The 22,612-nt window shown below is 42.7% G+C and overlaps 1 protein-coding gene across 1 annotated transcript in view; it reads left to right on the top strand.

Annotated features, from left to right (window-relative positions):
* The window catches only part of LOC138783458 (interaptin-like), a 57,314-nt gene that overhangs the window by 30,346 nt on the left and 4,356 nt on the right, over positions 1–22,612 (top strand). The window contains exons 6-8 of the mRNA XM_069958173.1: positions 178–232; positions 19,461–19,563; positions 21,378–21,637. Coding sequence (XP_069814274.1) covers positions 178–232; positions 19,461–19,563; positions 21,378–21,637 — 418 coding nt within the window. The remainder of the gene's footprint in view (positions 1–177; positions 233–19,460; positions 19,564–21,377; positions 21,638–22,612) is intronic.

Below are 22,612 nucleotides of genomic sequence, written 5' to 3'. Positions count from 1 at the left end.
CCACTTATCAAATCCTTAATATAGCCTGGCTTACTGGTTAGAAAAACAGACATACACCATATTAATTAGGTCTGTGTCCTATTGCACGCACCGAATCACACATAATATATCGCTACTGCCTATGTCTATACTTATTCATTCTTTGTTTAATTCTCAATATTAAATATTGTCTTACAGAATGATCTGCTGCAAATTATTTCATCAAAGGATGATACACTCACAAAAGTACAAAGTAAGATTTATGTGTCATTTATCTTCCGTTATGGATTCAGCCAAATGTTATATTGTAATCTCATAAAATTTCATTAAGTCACAAAAGATATTATTGGGGCCAACCAATTTATACCACTATGTATGGACTATAATACGAGCTTATAATATGAGCATGTAAGCAGCTTATGCAAATATTATACGTCTCTGAGGAGTTCTGAGAACATATAAATGTACAAGGAAACAGGCCAATGCTTTCATACGGGTCACAGATCTACAAGGTCATTGCTAAAAAAACAACACAATGACAAAATGACAAATGACTTTTAAAAGAATTCTGGCACAAGTTTTTTTTTCCCCTTTAATGTTGTTCACCGTGTGGGATATTAATGTGATATTTTAATGTCAGAAATGAAGATACCAATTACGTATATTAAAAATGTTTTAAGGACTATGGGGGAAATGTATGAAAAGGTGTAAATGCCTTTTTTAGGCACAGATGGGGCAGAACAGCTTAAAAAAATTAGAAAATGGTATTTTTGCAAATATTTTCTTCCCATCTGCCTCATCTGCCCCACCTTCGCCAGTGGGGCAGAGAGGGGGCGTTACGGGGGGGGGGGGGGGCGGCTGCACGAAGAGGGGGCCGCATTTATGATTTTTCCAGTGAAAAAAATAATACTGAAACCTACGCCAGCTCTGAGCTGGTGTAGGTTTCAAAGTTTTCGCACGGATGGGCTCCGTGCAATCGGGATTTATGTAGAGGCAACCCTCTACATAAATCCCCTGAGCTCCGGAGCTGCAGGGAGATTTGTAAGCCCGGCGTAAAAAACTGTTACTCGGTATGGCTATGTTCACACAACGTAACTTTTATGTAAAGAACGGATGCTGATTGCAATATAATCAGGGTCTGTTCTTTACTGCAGGGGCGGCATTGCATTGAAGTCAATGCAATGCCACCCACTATGTTCACACACTGTTATGTTAAAGAACAGGCTTAAAATAATGTACCTGCCCTATTTTTCCCAGACGCTGTTCAGTGAACAATGTCTGGAAATAAAATGTAATGTGCCCGCAAGTCAATGTTAAAAAAAGAACATTCCTGCAGCTGATACAAAGGTATCGGCTACAGGAACGTCCTAAATCCAGCCCGGCGGCCAGCAGTTTAACAGTTTAACGCTGTTTAATGTAGTGTAAGCATAGTCTATGACTGTAATGGAACAAGAGCCAGGTGATCAATCACAGAAGACCAGCAGTGACTGATTGTAAAGAAATGTTGTATCACTGACCATAGGTAATGTATACAGGTCACCAAAGTACCCCAAAATTATTTAGGTATCTCTACATATTGGACAAAATCCAAAGCACACTTTCTATTCAAAAAAAATCTTCATACATTTGTAAAACCTCCACTGGATTTCTGGATATTAGGGATAAGTAGGACAGTCTCCTCAAGTCAGGAGGTAGGTCAACATGGAATAGCCCTTAAAAACAGTTCTGTACATTATACTGACTTGTCTACATTTTTCTCATCCCTAAGAAAAGACTGTACAGAATTGTTATTTTAAAGTGTCACTGTCGTTATAACTTTTAAAATCTAAATGAGCAGTAGATGTGATATAAAGCAAGTTTGCAATTTACATTCATTTTTTTTTTAGTTACTATGGAAAACACAGCACTTCCTGGTTTCTAACTCTTTTTTTCTCAAAAAACAGGAAACAGTTAGAAAACAGAAAGTCCTGTGTATCCCAGGCCATCTGAGCGCAGTCATGTGATTGACAGACACAATGAGCCGTGCCTCTCTGTACTGGCCAGACTTCCTGTGTTTAGTCTGTTTTTTTTTCAACCAGCACAAGTCAGAATATCTGCCTTCAGGAGACTGGACCTGGATTTCTGGTAAGTTCAGCTTTGTTTTACAGCGTGATAACAACAACAAAAAATAAAGAATGGATATTGTAAACTTTATATCACATCTACTGTTGATATAGATTTTGTAAGTTATAACAAGTATTTAGGGAGAGGTGACTGATAGGTCCTCTGTAAGTTTCACAGTACAAGGATGGAGGTATTTCAGATATGGCTAGGGTTCCTACTATAACACTAGGATAATCATTGAAGTATAAATATTTTACTATTTTGTATGAATGTTTGAGCTTACGTCACATTTGCCTGAATGTTGCGTCCGCGAGCTGTACAAACATCAGACTTTAATCACATGGAGAGAAGGTCAGTATTTTGTTGACCTGCAATAGAAGTAGGCAGTAACCAAATATTTCTTGAATAAGGAATAGCTTGTGGAAATGGGAATAGCTTTTTTTTTTTTTTTTTTTTTTACCAAATACAGTATTAGGCTAGGTTCACACTCTGTATCTATGCGGCTGTATTGCGGGCGGTAAGTCATCGGCCGGATTTTTCCGGTTCATGCGTACGCTGGAAAGTATACGATATACGGCTGCACAGTTCACACTATGTATGAATCTACGGCCCTATCGTAAACGGACCCGTAAAAAATGAACAAGGCCATTGTTTGCGGCTGGAAATGCGGCCGTGGATTGACAGGCGGTCAGTACGGAGTACTTCAAAAATAGCCGGCAATGATGCCGAATGCCGATGCTTCTAATAGTTAATATATTAAATTAATAAAACACATTTTCTTTGTAATAAAGTCCCTTTCGTTGTTCAATGATTTAATTCTAACGAATCCATCATTGTGCAATTAAATATACTTTTAAAATAAATATATATATATAAATAAATGTATATTTATATATACATTTATTTTTTGACAGTATATTTAATTGCACAATAATGGATTCGTTAGAATTAAATTATTGAACAACGAAACTGATTTTATTTCAACGAAAATGTGTTTTATTAATTCAATATTAATTAGTACAGGAAGCCCCAGTAAGCCGTTAATTCATATTGCCGGCAATAGAGCATTCTGTACTAATCATCACTTTACTTTAATTAAAATATCAAATGTTTCTTCTAATTATGTTAGAAAGGGGGGAGAAGAGGGGAAGAGGTGGGGGCGCCTCAAGGTGCAATAAAAGGTGACCAGAGTGATAAACACAGGGGAAAGAGGTGTTACACTCACCTAGTAGAGTTGTGCTGGATTATAGGCACAACTCTATATCAGGCATATTAGGTTGAACACCGCAGCTCCTGCCGGGGTACGTCCAAGGGAGTCGAACAGTCAGAGGGAGAAGTATATCAGCCGCAGCAGGCTTTAGGACCATGGGGGATCCCGGCTCAAATAGGGCGCAGATGTCCAGTAAACCACAGATAGAAGCGGTTATCTCATGGAAGGGGTATTTATTAGAATCACACTAATAAATACCCCTTCCATGAGATAACCGCTTCTATCTGTGGTTTACTGGACATCTGCGCCCTATTTGAGCCGGGATCCCCCATGGTCCTAAAGCCTGCTGCGGCTGATATACTTCTCCTTCTAATTATGTTATCACAATAGCATTATTAGAAGAAACATTTTGAACTATATGTGCGCTCAGCTGATTGGCTGATCGGCTCAGCGCACATATAATTAGCGGATCCGCAGCACAGTGACTTCATTGTGCTGCGGACCAGCGAAGAGGACACATCGGGGTGAGTATAGAGCTCTCCCCACCCCCTCCCCAGCACTGCACCCCTCCCAGCAAGGAAGGGGGGTCACTTAACCCCTTCCTTGCTGGGATGGGTGCAGTCTGACATCAGTCTGGCCCCCAAGGGGTTAAGGGGGATACAATACATCCTCCCTTAACCCCTTGGGGGCCAGACTGTAAGCAGCGATCTGTAAAGATGCTGCATACTGTAAGGAGCACAACACCGCTCACAATGATGGGTGTTGTGCTCCTGTTTGTGTGTTTTTTGTGTGTTTCTCCCTTTTTGTTTTTCAGATATCGGTATCCTGGGGATTACGTCGGATTCCGTGGACTACGTCGATGACCAGCGGTTATTTGTTGTTGTTTTTTAATAAAATGGTCAATGAGGGGTGTGGGGGTGTTTTTATTTGAATAAAAAAATGTTTTAACTTGTGTCTTGTCTTTATTTCTTTACTTAATAGACTTAGTAGTGGAAGCCGTCTAATAGACGGAATCCATTACTAAGTTGGGGCCTAGTGTTAGCCGGTATAAAATGGCTAACACTAACCCCCTATTATTACCCCAGTACCCAATGCCACCAGGGGTACTGGGAAGAGCCGGGTGCCAGTGGTCCCGGAGCTTCGAATTTGGCGCTCCTGGACCGGGTGGCAGCAGGCTGGTAAGATTTAGGCTGGGGAGGGCCTAAACCAATGGCTCTTCCCATCCTGGTGTTACCAGGCTGCTGTCGTTTGGTTTTTAACCCGGCTGGTTATACAAATAGGGGGACCCTATGCGTTTTTTTTTAATTATTTATTTATTTAAAAAAAAAACCTGCATAGGGTCCCCCCTATTTTTATAACCAGCCGGGTTAAAAACCAAAGGACAGCAGCCTGGTAACACCAGGGTGGGAAGAGCCATTGGTTTAGGCCCTCCCCAGCCTGAATCTTACCAGCCTGCTGCCGCCCGGTCCAGGAGCGCCAATTTTGACGCTCCGGGACCACTGGCACCCGGCTCTTCCCAGTACCCCTGGTGGCATTGGGTACTGGGGTAATAATAGCGGGTTAGTGTTAGCCATTTTATACCGGCTAACACTAGGCCCCAACTTAGTAATGGATTCCGTCTATTAGACGGCTTCCACTACTAAGTCTATAAAGTAAAGAAATAAAGACAAGACACAAGTTAAAAAATTTTTTTATTCAAATAAAAACACCCCCACACCCCTCATTGACCATTTTAAAAAAACAACAAACAACCGCTGGTCATCGACGTAGTCCACGTAATCCGACGTAATCCCCAGGATACCAATATCTGAAAAACAAAAAGGGAGAAACACACAAAAAGCACACAAACAGGAGCACAACAACCATCATTGTGAGCGGTGTTGTGCTCCTTACAGTATGCAGCATCTTTACAGATCGCTGCTTACAGTCTGGCCCCCAAGGGGTTAAAGGAGGATGTATTGTATCCCCCTTAACCCCTTGGGGGCCAGACTGATGTCAGACTGCACCCATCCCAGCAAGGAAGGGGTTAACTGACCCCCCCCCTTCCTTGCTGGGAGGGGTTCAGTGCTGGGGAGGGGGTGGGGAGAGCTCTATACTCACCCCGATGTGTCCTCTTCGCTGGTCCGCAGCACAATGAAGTCACTGTGCTGCGGACCCGCTAATTATACGTGCGCTCAGCCGATCAGCCAATCAGCTGAGCGCACATATAATTCTAAATGTTTCTTCTAATAATGCTATTGTGATAACATAATTAGAAGAAACATTTGATGTTTTAATTAAAGTAAAGTGTTGATTAGTACAGAAAGCTCTATTGCCTTCAATATGAATTATCAGCTTACTGGAGCTTCCTGTACTAATTAATATTTAATTAATAAAACACATTTTCGTTGAAATAAAATCAGTTTCGTTGTTCAATAATTTAATTTAAACGAATCCATCATTGTGCAATTAAATATACTGTCAAAAAATAAATGTATATATAAATATACATTTATTTATATATATATTTATTTTAACAGTATATTTAATTGCAAAATGATGGAATCGTTTAAATTTAATTATTGAACAATGAAAGGGACTTTATTACAACGAAAATCTGTTTTATTAATTCAATATATGAGAGGCATCGGCATACTGCAGAGGATCGCAAACCCGGGTAATAGCGATTTATGTAAACTGTTTCCCTGCTTTCCCAGATGCATCCAGAGGTGTTTGCATCACTTTCTTAAGATTTTATTTGTTATTTTTAGTTGAACCAGATTTCCAAGTAAATGACCGTATGTTTTCAGCCGCATGTCTATTTTTTCCCACGGCCGTAGTTTCATCCGCACATTTACAGCCGCATAAAAAATACAGCCGCACAGTTACATAGTGTGAACCTAGCCTTAGGCTATGTTCCCACAATGGGAACGTGCCGTCCTATTCATAAAGATGGATGCTAATAATGATTATTATGAATAGACAGCCACCTTTCCCCAATATAGGACAACACGTTCCTATAGTGGGTATATAGCCTTAGACATAAATGTGTGTTCTTTCTTAAAGCCATTTCACATTGCTAAATCACTTAAGCCTATATTCATATGTAAAAACTATTTGTTAATAATACAATACGTAGTGTTTACACCATAATTTAGGGGGAAAATGTAAATTGATAGCCTTAAGGGAGAACATTTTTGATTAGCCTTATTGATAGCCTTAAAGGAGAAATTTTTATTAAAGTATTGTAATGCCCCCCTAAAAGTTATACAAATCACCAAAATACACTTATTATGGGAAATGCGTGTAAAGCGCTTTTTTCCTTGCACTTACTACTGCATCAAGGCTTCACTTCCTGCATAACATGGTGATGTCACGACCCGACTCCCAGAGCTGTGCGGGCTGTGGCTGCTGGAGAGGATGATGGCAGGGGGACACTGAGGGGCACAGGGCACTGGAGGGACACTGAGCATCCCTCTGCAATCATCATTGACTTACAATAACTGACTGATCATTTTATATACGTAAACAGCAATTTTAGCAGAAGTCGGCTGAAACAATCCATCATTACAGATGACATTTTTGGCAGACAACATTATTCAATGAGCCAGACTAAGACACATAGTACATTAAAGGCTGTGAGTCAGATTTGTGCTGCCTGAATCACAGCCAGCATTCATTCCTAGTCCCAACACACAATCATTACTAACAGCCTCATTTTACTTAGAAAAACATAGTTTAAATTCTACTTTAAAAAAATACAGTGGCACCTTGGTTTAAGAGTAACTTGGATTGAGAGTGTTTTGGTTTAAGAGCTCACAGTTTTTCAAAATTGTGATCTGGATTAAGAGCATTGCTTTGCTTTAAGAACTCCCTGTACTAGGTGGGAGCATGAGTGGGGGAGGGGCATGGCCAGTATAGCAGAGTCTACAGCACTGTACTCTGACCCAAGAAGTCTGCCTCACCTTCCAAATCATAGCAGATCTACTTCAGGCTGGGGCTCACATTAGGGGACAGGACTGTGGAGGTAATCTCTCCATAGCCGTAATCCCTCTCTCCCCAGAGAGTGCTGCATATATGAGCCCACATCTGCCCTGCTCATTCCTTCATGCTCTCTGCAGTTTCTATCAGCCCTTGTGTTTCCCATCCTCTCAATTACTGTATAGTAACTGTTAATATAACATATTCTGCTGTTTCTGAATGATTGTTTTATCTGTTTTACATGTTATTGAGAATAATAAATCATTATTTTTGGGGTGTGGAACCAATTGTCTGCATTACTATGATTTCTTATTGGAAAATTTGCTTTGGTTTAAGAGTGCATTTGGATTACAAGCACAGTCCCAGAACGAATTATGCTCGTAATCCAAGGCACCACTGTATAAAGATTATAAACCAATATAAATATTGATTGACAAAACAGTGTTGTCACCTTCTCAATGTTCTTATTATATTAAGCTAAGAAGAAAGTGGGCACCACTGCCTTAATGCAAACCTATGGATGCAAACAGTGGTTATAGATTGGTTTGAATTAGTGTTGAGCGAGTACTAAAATGCACGGGTGCTCATTACTCGAGACAAGTATTTCCCGATACTCAAGTGCTCGTTTCGAGTAACGAACCCGTTGAAGTCAATGGGAGACTCGAGTATTTTTGCAGGAGACTCAAGTTCGGTACAAGGAGGGTCGTGTGAAAACCTGTCAACCTCAGAAATTGATGGAAACACAACGGAAATGGACAGGAAACATCAGGGGCAGTATGTATGCATGCCTCTGAGGCTGCCTACTGGCACCATTATGCCTAATTCTGTGCAACGGCCTGGTTAAAACAGAGGTAGGCATATGGACCACCCAAAAACTCAGCCTGACACAGCATGACAGTGAGAAGACAGGGAACCATTAAAACGGAGGTAGAATATGATGAAACACCCCAAAATTTAGCCTGATACAGCATGGGTATAAGGACTAGTGAACAAGGTAGAAGCGGTAGCCAATGAGCCTTCCAAAAATTATACCAGACACAGCATGGCATTGAGCACACAGAGAACCATTAAAAGTGAGTGAGGAAGCAAGTGAGCCTCCCAAAAATTAGGCCAGACACAGCATGGCATTGAGCACACAGAGAACCATTAAAAGTGAATGAGGAAGCAAGTGAGCCTCCCAAAAATTAGGCCAGAAACAGCATGGTATTGAGCAAACAGAGAACCATTAAAAGTGAGAGAGGAAGCAAGTGAGCCCACACAAAAATTAGGCCAGACACAGCATGGTATTGAGCAAACAGAGAACCATTAAAAGTGAGAGAGGAAGCAAGTGAGCCCACCCAAAAATTGGAGTGAGTCCAGGGGCTGGGATTTATTGTGGACACGAACCTGGGTGCTGACAGCTAACTGGCTAGGCCAGCTGTCAGTCCCCATCAAGGGTACACCTGATGCATCTCGACCGGGGCTGGTGAGGCCCCGGCAAGACAAAAAATAAATAAATAAATAAAACAGCTGGCTGGTTGGCAGGGGCGCGAACGGCGGGCCCCTACCAACCAGTCCCGCTTCTCTGCAGACGTACAGTAGTGTGACGTCAGAGCATGGCAGTGAGGACACAGACAACCATTAGAAATGAGTGAGTAAGCAAGTGAGCCTCCCCAAAATTAGGCCAGACACTGCATGGCATTAAGCACACAGAGAACCATTAAAAGTGAGTGTGGAAGCAAGTGAGCCTCCTAAAAATTAGGCCAGACACTGCATGGCATTGAGCACAAAGAGAACCATTAAAAGTGAGTGAGGAAGCAAGTGAGTCCAGGGGCTGGGATTTTCAGTGGACACAAACCTAGGTGCTGACAGTTAACTAGCTAGGCCAGCTGTCAGTCACCATCAAGGGTACACCTGATGCCTCACAACCGGGGGATGGTGAGGCCCTGGCCACGGCTAGACAAAAACATAAATAAAATAAAACAGCTGGCTGGTTGGCAACCAGTCCCGCTCCTCCGCAGACGTAGTGTGACATCAGAGCATGGCAGTGAGGACACAGAGAACAATACAGTTTTCTTAAGAGGCCCCGGAATTTGAACAAATACACTTTCAATCCTGTAAAAGAGTCTCTAAGAGACGGCAAGTGCGGTAGCCTGTGTAATAAAAAGACCTGGTCAATCCTGCCTTCAAAAAGGCTACGACAACATCCAAGGAAGGATAGAAGCTACTGATGAAAAGCTGGTCAATCCTGCCTTCAAAATGGATAAAACATCCAAGGAAGGTAGAAGGTGCTGTTCATCAGTTTGAGCACCGCCTGTTGGCGCTTACCCACGGCAGTGTTGCTGTGCCTAAAACTAAAATAGCCAGATTATGGCTAGATTTTGCCTCACACCTTCATGCAGTTTTGCGTGATAGGCATCTCTTTGGAGGTAGGGACGAAGAAAAACAATACAGTCTTCTTAAGAGGCCCCGAGCTGAAAAATGAAAGGACAGCAGAGAACACCCGCAAGTTGACATCCACAGATTGTCTGGTACGAAATGGACAACACAAGGATGCTAAATTAGGATCCACCATTATCACTGTCTGTTCCTTTGAACAGTGGCGTGTATCTTGGAGATACAATAGATGACCAGACAGCCCTGCAAAATAGCACTTGAATTGAAGTCGATTTGATTTTAACCCATAGCTGCACCAGGACGTTATTTAACGTCCTCGTGCCGCTATGGGAGTTCAGAGGGGGGTCGCGCGGCGACCACCCTCTGAACTGCCGCGATCCCGGGTGCCGCGAGTAGCCCGGGCTCGCGGCTATTAGCGGGCACGGTCCGATCGCCGTGCCCGCTAATTAAGTACTTAGAAGCAGCTGTCAAAGTTGACAGCTGCTTCTAAATACTTGCGGTTATACATCCCTGGTGGTCTAGTGGGGGGATCGCCCCCCTGCGGCGCGATTGCGGGGGGGCGATCCCTGCATCCATACCGGGCCGGGGTCTGCTCCGTAATGGCGCTGATCCCGGCTCGGCATTCTATTGCTTTTGGCTGCAGCAGCCAAAAGTAATAGAACACCGATCTCATGGATTCATGCAGTATAACTATACTGCATGGATCTCTATGAGAGATCAGAGTGCATATACTAGAAGCCCCCCAGGGGGGCTTCTAGTATATGTCTAAAGTAAAAGAAAAAAGTATTTTTAATAACACAAAACCCCCTCCCCTAATAAAAGTCTGAATCACCCCCCTTTCCCCATTTTATAAATAAAAATAAATAAATAAATTAATAAACAAACATGTTTGCTATCGCCGCGTGCGTAATCGCCCGAACTATTAATTAATCACATTCCTGATCTCACACGGTAAACGGCGTCAGCACAAAAAAATCCCAAAGTGCAAAATTGCGCATTTTTGGTCGCATCAAATCCAGAATAATTGTAATAAAAAGCGATCAAAAAGTCATATATGCGCAATCAAGGTACCGATAGAAAGATCACATCATGGCGCAAAAAATGACACCTCACACAGACCCATAGACCAAAGGATAAAAGCGCTATAAGCCCGGGAATGGAGCGATTTTAAGGAACGTATATTGGTTAACAACGGTTTGAATTTTATACAGGCCATCAGATACAATATAAGTTATACATGTTACATATCGTTTTAATCGTAACGACTTGAGGAACATGCATAACAAGTCAGTTTTACCCCAGGGCGAATGGCGTAAAAACACATTTCCCCCAAATAAAAGAAATGCGTTTTTTTTTTCAATTTCACCACACATATAATTTTTTTCTGGTTTCCCGGCACATTTTAGGCAAAAATTACATCTGCCTTAGCAAAGGACAATTAGTTGCGCAAAAAATAAGGGCTCATTTGGGTCTCTAGGTGGAAAAATGCAGGCGCTATGGCCTTATATACACGAGGAGGGAAAAACGAAAACGCAAAAATGAAAACTGGCTGTGTCCCCTAAGGGTTAAAAGTAAGAGTAAAAAAAAAAAAAACAAACAGCTGGCTGGTTGGCGGGGCGCGTTCGGCGTTAGGACACAGAGGATCATTAAAAATAAGGTAGCAAGTGAGCCTCCCAAAAATTAGGACTAACACAGCATGGCGGTGAGGACACAGAGTTTCATTAAAGCAGAGTTAGCATTTGAACAAACCCAAAATTTAGCCTGACACAGCATGGCGGTGAGAACACATGGAACCATTCAAACACCGGTGGCATATGGACCACCCAAAAACTTAGCCTGACACCACAGACCCAGACGGTCAATATAATTATGGCTAGATTTAGCCTCACACCCACATGCAGTTGTGCGTGAGAGGCATATCTTTGGAGGTAGGGACGAAGAATAACAATTCAGTCTTCTTAAGAGGCCCCGGAATTTGATTTGAAAGAATGATATACACTTTCAATCCTTTAACCCCTTAAGGACGGAGCCAATTTTCGTTTTTGCGTTTTCGTTTTTTCCTCCTTGTTTAAAAGGCCATAGCACTTGCATTTTTCCACCTAGAGACCCACATGAGACCTTATTTTTTGCGTGAATAATTGTACTTTGCAATGACAGGCTGAATTTTTGCATAAAGTACAATGCGAAACCAGCAAAAAATTCAATGTGTGGTGAAATTGAACAAAAAAACGCATTTTTTTTATTTAGGTTTTTTTTGTTTTTGCGCCATTCGCCCTGGGGTAAAACTGACTTGTTATGCATGTTCCTCAAGTTGTTACGATTACAACGATATATAACATGTATAACTTATATTGTATCTGATGGTCTGTAAAAATTTAAACCATTGTTAACAAATTTGTTTCTTAAAATCACTCCATTCCCATGCTTATAACGCTTTTATCCTTTGGTCTATGGGGCTGTGTGAGGTGTAACTTTTTGCGCCATGATGTTTACTTTCTATCGGTACCTTGATTGCGCATATACGACTTTTTGATCGCTTTTTATTACATTTTTTCTGCATTTGATGCGACCAAAAATGCCAATTTTGCACTTTTTTGCGCTTACACCGTTTACCGTGCGAGATCAGTAATGTGATTAATAGTTTGGGCGATTACGCACGCGGCGATACCAAACATGTTTATTTATTTAATTTTGTTATATGGGAAAAGGGGGGTGATTTTGACTTTTATTAGGGGAGGGGGCTTTTTACTAATAACAACACTTTTTCTTTTTTTTTTTCTAGTATAAGTATACTGATCTCTCAGTGAGATCTTTGCTGTATAGTTAAACAGCAAAGATCAATGAGATCGGCACTCGGATGCTTTCGGCTGCTGCAGCCGAAAGCATCCGAGTGCCAATCCGGGATCAGAGCCATTTTGGAGCTGACATCCAGCCGGTAAAGATGTGTGGATCGTTCCTCCCGTCCCGGAGGAGCGATCCACCCCACTAGACACCAGGGAAGTGGTTACCGGATGCAGCTGTCATCTTTGACAGCTGCATCTGATTACTGTATTAGCGGGCATGGCGATCGGACCATGCCGCTACACGCGGCACCCGGGACCGTGGCGGTTCAGAGCGGGGTCGCCGCGCAGCCCCGCTCTGAACACCTCTTGCGGAAGCATGGCGTACCAGTACGTCATGCGTCCTTAAGAGGTTAAAGAGTCTCTAAGAGAGGGCAAGTGTCTATTAAAAAGACCTGGTCAATCCTGCCTTCGAAAAGGCTACAACATCCAAGGAAGGTAGACGGTACTGGTGAAAGGCCTGGTCAATCCTGCCTTCTAAACGGCTACAACATCGAAAAAAGGTAGAAAGTACTGGTGAAAGGAAAGAGGACACCCCTAAGATAAGATGACATCCACAGATAATATGGTTTGAAATGGACAAGACAAGGAAGGTAAATTGAATTTGACTATGAATTTGACTCTAGCAGTTGGGGTAACATTCCCTGCATCATGTGACTCCCCACTTCTCCCCCCACCGTTGTTGTGAGTTTAAATTTGACTTTGAATTTGACTGTAGCAGTTGGGGTTAGTTTAACTGGTTGATGTGGTGCACCTTGGTGAGCAAGTCAGCCACATTGGGGTAAGTTTTAAGGAACTGCAGCAACACTAGGTTGAAGAAGTGGGCCAGGCATGGTACATGTGTGAGGCTGTCGAGTTGCAGAGCCGCCACCAGGTTCCACCCCTTGTCACACGCAACCAAGCTCACTGCTAATTACACATGAACCCGGGATGCCAGTTAAGGGCCAGCAGTAGCCAACATGGAGGCAAGGGCAGGCACACCAGTAGTCAACATTGATGCCAGTGAAGGCCCAGCAATAGCCAACATGGAGGCAAGGGCAGGCACAGCAGTAGTCAACATGGATATCCATTACTGCTGTGGTCAATCCTGCCTTAAAAACGACTACAACATTGAAAAAAGGTAGAAGGTACTGGTGAAAGAATGGCATAGGACACCCGTAAGATAAGATGACATGCACAGATAATATGGTTAGAAATGGACAAGACAAGGAAGGTAAGGGCAGGCACAGCAGTAGTCAACATGGATGCCAGTGAAGGCCCAGCAGTAGCCAACATGGAGGCAAGGGCAGGCACACCAGTTGTCAACATGGAAGCCAGTTAAAGCCCAGCAACAAGGAGGCAAGGGCAGGCACACCAGCAGTCAACATGGATTCCAGTTAAGGCCCAGCAACAAGGAGGCAAGGGCAGGCACACCAATAGTCAACATGGATTCCAGTTAAGGCCCAGCAACAAGGAGGCAAGGGCAGGCACACCAGTAGTCAACATGGATGCCAGTTAAGGCCCAGCAACAAGGAGGCAAGGGCAGGCACACCAGTAGTCAACATGGATGCCATTTAAGGCCCAGCAACAAGGAGGCTAGGGCAGGCACACCAGTAGTCAACATGGGTGCCAGTAAAGGCCCAGCAGTAGTCAACATGGATGCCAGTAAAGGCCCAACAGTGGTCCACATGGATGCCAGTTAAGGCCCAGCAGTAGCCAACATGGAGGCAAGGGCAGGCACAGCAGTAGTCAACATGGATGTCCATTACTGCGGTGGTCAATCCTGCCTTAAAAACGGCTACAAACTTGAAAAAAGGTAGAAGGTACTGGTGAAAGAATGGCATAGGACACCCGTAAGACAAGATGACATCCACAGATAATATGATTTGAAATGGACAAGACAAGGAAGGTAAAGGCAGGCACAGCAGTAGTCAACATGGATGCCAGTAAAGGCCCAGTAGTAGTCAACATGGATGCCAGTGAAGGCCCAGCAGTGGTCAACATGGATGCCAGTTAAGGCCCAGCAGTAGCTAACATGGAGGCAAGGGCAGGCACAGCAGTGGTCAACATGGATGTCCATTACTGCGGTGGTCAATCCTGCCTTAAAAACGGCTACAAACTTGAAAAAAGATAGAAGGTACTGGTGAAAGAATGGCATAGGACACCCGTAAGACAAGATGACATCCACAGATAATATGGTTTGAAATGGACAAGACAAGGAAGGTAAAGGCAGGCACAGCAGTAGTCATCATGGATGCCAGTAAAGGCCCAGTAGTAGTCAACATGGATGCCAGTGAAGGCCCAGCAGTAGCCAACATGGAGGCAAGGGCAGGCACACCCTTTATTCTGTGAAAGCAGTTGTGATATGATTGAAATTAGATAAGCCTTGTGTATGAAATACAGAAATCAGGAAAAATACTTGTGCTCCCAAGTATTGTACGGTACAATCTGGCAGTGGCTGGACCTAGACACACTCTCTGACACACTCTTTACTCTGTGAAAGAAATTGTGATGTGATTGAAATTAGATAGGCCTTGCTTATGAAATGACCCCCGTCCAATGAGCAGTGAAGTTTTATAAAGGTGTACTAAAAATCCCAGCAATACAGTGTAGTACCCACTAGTTTAGGGGGGGGGGGCTGTACGGTACAATCTGGTACTGGCCGGACCTAGATACACGCTGTGATACCCCCTTACAATGAGCAGTGAAGTGCTATGCAGGATGTACTACAAATCCCAGCAATACAGTGTAGTCCTTACTAGTTTAGAGGGGGCTGTACGGTACAATCTGGTACTGGCTGGACCTAGATACACGCTGTGATACCCCCTTACAATGAACAGTGAAGTGCTATGCAGGATGTACTACAAATCCCAGCAATACAATGTAGTACAGCAGGACCACCAGCCCCCAAATCAAAAAAGAGTACACTGAGCACTTCTTAGGGGTCTGTATGCAACACCTAATGTCCCCTTTCTGCCAGCAGCCGATCACCACAGTGTGCTGGTTAAATCGTGGTAGCAGCACTGCAAGTCCCAACCAGCAGTCTGTAGTAATACTATTAAAAAACGATTTGAAGCCCTGAAAAGGGCTGTTTGTTTGTATTGCTAGTATATACCCTGCCTACTGGAACGCTAAATCCTACACTGACACTGTCCCTGAGAAGCAGCAGCTCTGTCCCTAATCTCTCACAGCATACGTCTGAAGCAAGTACTGATGGCTGCGCGTTTTATATGGCAGGGTCATCTGATCTGACTAACCAATCGCTGCTATCGACATGTATGGGTCCCACGTGATCTCAGGATGCACCAAAAAGTCTCCTGCATGTTTATTGGCTGAGAAATAGCGTCCAAACGGATGATGAGATTTCCTTGAGTATCGCGAGATGCTCGTCCAAGTAACGAGTACCATCGAGTACCCTAATACTCGATCGAGTACCAAGCTCGGACGAGCATGCTCGCTTATCACTAGTTTGAATCATAACATCAACTATGAAATGGTTTAACCTGAATATGTGGGAAAGAACACTACTCTACTGGTAACTGGAAGAAATATAACCTCTAATAAAGTGGGCAAGATATGTGTGCACTACAGTCACCCAGACTACTTGCACTTATTGTAATTAGAACCATATTGCAGTTACATGAGAAAAATAAATGCTATGTCCTAAAACCCAACTAAGCTAATCTGAGCAGACAGAGTTCATTTGTTACTATTTATGTAATGATGTTTCATCTCGGGGCAAATTATAAGTCCAAAAGCCTGGCCTTGCTGACCTGTCTGCATATTTATTCAGCTGCTCTATTTGTGCTTCTTAGACCAGAAATGAATCCGATCTACAGTCTTGGTTATTTAACCGTTAGTGCTTAAGACAAAACCCAGCCTTTTTTTCAGCAAGGCTGTTCAGTACGGCATGAAACTATGAAAATACAAGTTGTCATGCCTAAAATACATTCTGAAGATATGTCCATGCGTGGCATTTACTTTGAAAAAATTTTGTGCAGAATTTCAATGCAGAATGTAACTTATCAAGAAAACCCTTTCATGGAAACAATATTCCCTAAATTGTATTGGCTTCTTTTAGCAGCATAATGCATTCTGCTATACTTTAACAGAACTGATCCAGAATGGTTTACTAAACATAATAAGGTTCAAGGTGGTGGCTTCCGAATTCTCCAGATGTCAATCTGATTGAGCATCTTTGGGATGTGCTGGAAAAACAAGTCAGATCCATTATTGGAGAGGGGTAATCAATCAGAGTGACATGACCATAGACAGGGTAGCCTAAAGGCCCTATTCCACGGAACTTTTTCGAACGATTATCGTTCATAAAATCGTTCAAACACCCGCTCATTAACGATATTCGTTCTATGGAATAGCTGTAAACGAGCGAACGACAACAGCGAAATCGTCGTTGAGTCGTTCACTATTTTTTTTCAACATGTTGAAAAAAAATCGTTGGTCTTTCAACAATAATTAGCTAATCTTTTTGTTGAATAAAAAATCTTTCAGTCATTCTTGAAATGTCTACCTACATTTTCCCACATTTTAAACAACCATGTAACGATGTAACGACCGCAAAAAATCGTTACACTACAGATATCGTTCACGTTCCCACACGTATTATGTGTTATCGTTCGCTTTAAAAAATCGTTAAGTGCTCGTTAACAAGCGGTCGTTGAAGCGAGTCTATGAACGATAATCGTTCCGTGAAATAGGGCTATAAGAGAGGGCGGGGAAGGACACAGACAGTGAGTGCTTATCTGATCCCCCCAGCTGACCCTGCCTATTTGCCTCAACAGTCCTAGGAGACTGTGGAGATGGTCCTTTTTACAATAAGGTGATACATGAAACAAGGACAAGAAAAACTTACATACAAGAGGTAGTCAACAGGCCAGGGTAAAACCGAACCAGCAGGGTACCAAACAGGATCAAAGAGAATAGTCAGGTTACAGTGCCAAAGTCAGGGAAAGCCAAGATATGGAGATGTTTGTATGATAGAAAAACTAGTATAAAAGCTAGCATAATTATATGGGGATATTGATACTGACCAAACACACACAGAAACAGACACAGCAAATGTGAATGGAGAAACCAGATGCCACCTACATACATAAAACAAAGGTTAATTGTGAAGTGACCAAAGGGAAGAGGAAGAGACGGGTGTGGCAGATAATTCAATACGAGGATTAGAGCTGTAATCAGACTGGATGAAACATAGACTACAAGCACTAAATCATGGCCAAAAGTGCAGTTTCGGTAAAGACATGCCACAGGGTAAAGGTTTAGTTGAAGACATGCCTAGCTATAAATCTGCACATCTTTGTCAAAGTTATCGTCATAAACTAAAACAATGCAGTTTAAGACCCAACTAAAACACTGGCAACAGCCAAAAGACTACTGATTAATAATGGGTCCATTAGGTTTTGCTGTAGTGTCTGTTATTTTCACCCCAAAAAATATGGCACTGCATGCAGCCCTATTTTTCCAGTCAGAAACAAATCTGCTTAGAAACAGATGTACATATATACACTCACCGGCCACTTTATTAGGTACACCATGCTAGTAACGGGTTGGACCCCCTTTTGCCTTCAGAACTGCCTCAATTCTTCGTGGCATAGATTCAACAAGGTGCTGGAAGCATTCCTAAGAGATTTTGGTCCATATTGACATGATGGCATCACACAGTTGCCGCAGATTTGTCGGCTTCACATCCATGATGCGAATCTCCCGTTCCACCACATCCCAAAGATGCTCTATTGGATTGAGATCTGGTGACTGTGGAGGCCATTTGAGTACAGTGAACTCATTGTCATGTTCAAGCAGAAATCGAGACTCATCAGACCAGGCAACGTTTTTCCAATCTTCTACTGTCCAATTTCGATGAGCTTGTGCAAATTGTAGCCTCAGTTTCCTGTTCTTAGCTGAAAGGAGTGGCACCCGGTGTGGTCTTCTGCTGCTGTAGCCCATCTGCCTCAAAGTTGGACGTACTGTGCGTTCAGAGATGCTCTTCTGCCTACCTTGGTTGTAACGGTTGGCTATTTGAGTCACTGTTGCCTTTCTATCAGCTCGAACCAGTCTGCCCATTCTCCTCTGACCTCTGGCATCAACAAGGCATTTCCGCCCACAGAACTGCCGCTCACTGGATGTTTTTTCTTTTTCGGACCATTCTCTGTAAACCCTAGAGATGGTTGTGTGTGAAAATCCCAGTAGATCAGCAGTTTCTGAAATACTCAAACCAGCCCTTCTGGCACCAACAACCATGCCACGTTCAAAGGCCCTCAAATCACCTTTCTTCCCCATACTGATGCTCGGTTTGAACTGCAGGAGATTGTCTTGACCATGTCTACATGCCTAAATGCACTGTGTTGCCGCCATGTGATTGGCTGATTCGAAATTAAGTGGTAACGTGCAGTTGGACAGGTGTACCTAATAAAGTGGCCGGTGAGTGTAGAACCTAAATAAATAAAATTTGTACCCACATCTTCAAGAGTGTCACCATTCCAATGAACTGTCCCATTTGCATAGAAAAACCATGTATGTACCAGCACATACTGTATGCTGGTAGAAGTTTTTCATACTCACTGATCAGCAGTGTCACTCTGATTCCAGTGATGCCACTCCTCTGGAGATCCGTCACCGCGTTCTGTAGTTATGGCTGTTATTCAGTATATGTAACCCAGACCGGTGCCACTGATCAGTGAGTATGAAAACTTCTACCAGCATATGTGCTGGTACGTTTACTTTAAGTTTCAGTCTACATCGATGCAGAAGATAGCACTGGGTATGTATACATAGAAATAAGGAATGAACATTTTAACCAACAAATGTAGCATTAGTGTCCTGGGGTTTATCACCATCAAACTACAAATAGTTTGCTGAAGTGTACGTAAAACTATATATATATATATATATAAATTACATTGCTTATATGTATATATGTTTAACAAAGTGTGTAGTATATAAACCTTTCTAGGAAACAGATTACATTTGTACTTTTTTTTTTGTTACAACAGGTGAATATGAAAATTTAAAGCAACGTTTTGAGCTTCTTCTGTCTAAAATGGCGCAGTTTGAAAAAAATCAATCAAGACTTTTAGAAAAATTTTCTACTCAATCGTAAGTTACAAAATGATACAAAAAATGCTAATGCTCCAAACAATGACACCAGCAACCTTAGATAGTAACTATTAGATATACATGCAGAATGAGGCTATGTTCACACAGTGTAAAAGTACGGCCATTGTTGCAATCGGCAACAGCGGCCGTACTTTGTACGCCAGGACACCCTGCATGTTTTTCTATGGGATCCCGGCAGGAGCGTATACACATAGTATACACTCTGGCCGGGATCCCAAGCGGCGCCGCAAAGAACTGACATGTCAGTTTTCTGCGGCCACTAATCATTGAATAGCGGCCGTAGAAAACAATGTCAGTGCACACTATGAAGCGCTTGTTTCATAGTGTGCAGTGGGAAGTTCTGATGCGGGCGCTCACGCTAATGCCCACTGCAGTACCGGTCGATATAATCTTTTAGAGACCGGCTGCTCCGTGACCCGGACGTTCCGTGACCTCATAAACCATGTGAACATGGCCTGAGGCATAAACCATAATTGCATAATTTCTTTTACATATAATTTTTTACATAGAATTACTGCTGATTTTAGGATATTCACGTTTTAATATACAACAAAAGTTCATTAACAGTTATATTTATATACCATCATCAAAGACATATAGATGAATGGTATCTATTACAAACAAATGTGGTGCAATTGAAGCAGTTGTTTCATATATATATTCTTTGTCTGTATACCCTATCAGGGCTTGTGGACATTGAGGATAGGAGATTTATCACACTTTAATTAAATTAGATGGATTTAAAGGGGTATTCCAATCTCAACTAATATAGTTAAAGGGGTAGTACGGCGCTAAACAATTATTCACTAAATAACACAGATTACAAAGTTATACAACTTTGTAATGTATGTTATGTTAGTGAATAGCCCCCTTCCCCGTGTTTCCCCCTCACCCACGCTAGACCCGGAAGTGTAGTGCTCTATACTCACCTGATTCGTGTCATGTCCCCCATCCGCCATCTTGGGACAATGATGTCATCTTCGGGAGGCCGGCCGAACCGCTCCGACCGTCCCTCGTGCTGGCCCCCCTCTGACGCATCATCAGCTGCTCAGCCACGATTGGCTGAGCACAGTTATGCTCAGCCAATCGCGGCTAAACAGCTGATGATGCGTCAGAGGGGGGCCAGCACGAGGGATGGTCGGAGCGGTTCGGCCGGCCTCCCGAAGATGACATCATTGTCCCAAGATGGCGGATGGGGGACATGACACGAATCAGGTGATTATAGAGCACTACACTTCCGGGTCTAGCGTGGGTGAGGGGGAAACACGGGGAAGGGGCCATTCACTAAAATAACATACATTACAAAGTTGTATAACTTTGTAATGTGTGCTATTTAGTGAATAATTGTTTCGCGCCGCACTACCCCTTTAATCACCTCCTTCTCCTGATATGCCTGCACCCCATTTTTGTCAGCTTGTTGTCTAGGTTACTGAACATCACTCTGCTCTAAAATCAGTGGTCTAACTATATATATATATATATATATATATATATATATTACAATAAATATATACAGTATATCTATAAACATCTACAGTACAGCTAGAGATGAGTGAATTGACAGTTCCTGCTCATCAGGCTGCAGGCTTGAAGTCTGCTCCACTCCGTGCCTCTCGGCCCCAAGTGATGTTATAAGATGGATCTAGGCCTGGGAAACTTCCGGGATGGTTTGATTTACCGCTGATGCCTTGGTGTCAGATACCACTAGACATCGTAATATGATCTGTGAATTGATTTCAAATTGAAAGAACATTCAATTTTACTTTATTAAAATATGTTTTATTTCCTTGTAGGACTCAATGCATGAATGTCATCCATATGCTGAGTGAGCTATGTAATAAAGGAAAAGGCAGTCTGATGCAAAGAATAGCACAAGTAACAAAAGAGGAAATCCCAGTAAACACAAAAGTACCACCATCGAGTACTTCAGTGAAAGCAACAGTAAGCACTCCAATAGTGTCAGCATCCCAAGATTTTAATAAAACAAATGGGACACACAGTACAGAATTCTCTACCTCAAGTCCACCTACAAAGAGCACCACAATAGGCTCAGGTAAGACTATCTAAAAATGTGGAATTAGGAAAAAAAAATATTACAAACAGTTTTTCATAAGGGCAAAATTATATATTTTTAAGATCAATGTGGATGTCATGGCCATGCTCCAGGCCGCCACCGCACGTGCTGTACCCATGTTTCCTTTTTGGCAGGCGCCTGACCCCACATGCAGGGATGCCATCATTTCAGCCCAGCATGGCGTCTCGGCCTCTTTATGTTGCTGTTTTTTTCTCTGCCATTGGCACGTGCGTTCCCGCCCCCTAGGGCGCACGCAGTTAAAATTAAATCTCCAATTTTCACATATACAGAGCCATGTTGTGGCTTATTTTATGGGATCAGTTGTACTTTTCAACTGCATCCTTTATTTTACCATAATGGTAATGTGAAACTAAAAAAATCTATTTGTGCAGTATGTAAAAAATAAATAAATTCAGGAGCTTATGGGGAATTTCAGCTCTACAACATTCATTGTGTGGTAAAGCTAATTGTTTCTGCTTTGCTTTTTTTCAAAGTGACTCTGTGCCTACCTTGTACCATCAGAAAGCCTTTCTAATCCAAGATCTGTCCTGCGGTCCGTTTGGCAGGTGATGCAGTTATTTTCCTAAAAAACAACTTTTAAACTTGCAACCCTATGTCAAATTGGTGTGGCCTAGAGTAACCGTGCCCTAGGCCTGCACTGCCTCTCCGTCCCCCCTTCCCCCCCTTTTCATCATTAGTAATGACCCAGACAGGATTTCTCCTGTTCATCCATGTGCTGGATCGGTAAGGCACATGTGCAGTGTTCAAACAAGTGATGAAGAGAAGAAATCCTGCCCAGAGACATTCCTAACCATAAGGAGGACTGGGAGGAGGGACGGAGAGCCGGTGCAGGCCTAGGGCAAAGGTACTCTAGACAACGCCTATTTAATACATGGCTGCAAGTTTAAAAGTTGCTTTTTAGGGCAATAACTGCATCACCTGCCAAACAGACCC

The sequence above is a fragment of the Dendropsophus ebraccatus genome, chromosome 1, assembly GCF_027789765.1.
Source record: "Dendropsophus ebraccatus isolate aDenEbr1 chromosome 1, aDenEbr1.pat, whole genome shotgun sequence".
Lineage (NCBI taxonomy): Eukaryota > Metazoa > Chordata > Amphibia > Anura > Hylidae > Dendropsophus > Dendropsophus ebraccatus.
This window is presented reverse-complemented; position numbering and strand designations above follow the sequence as displayed.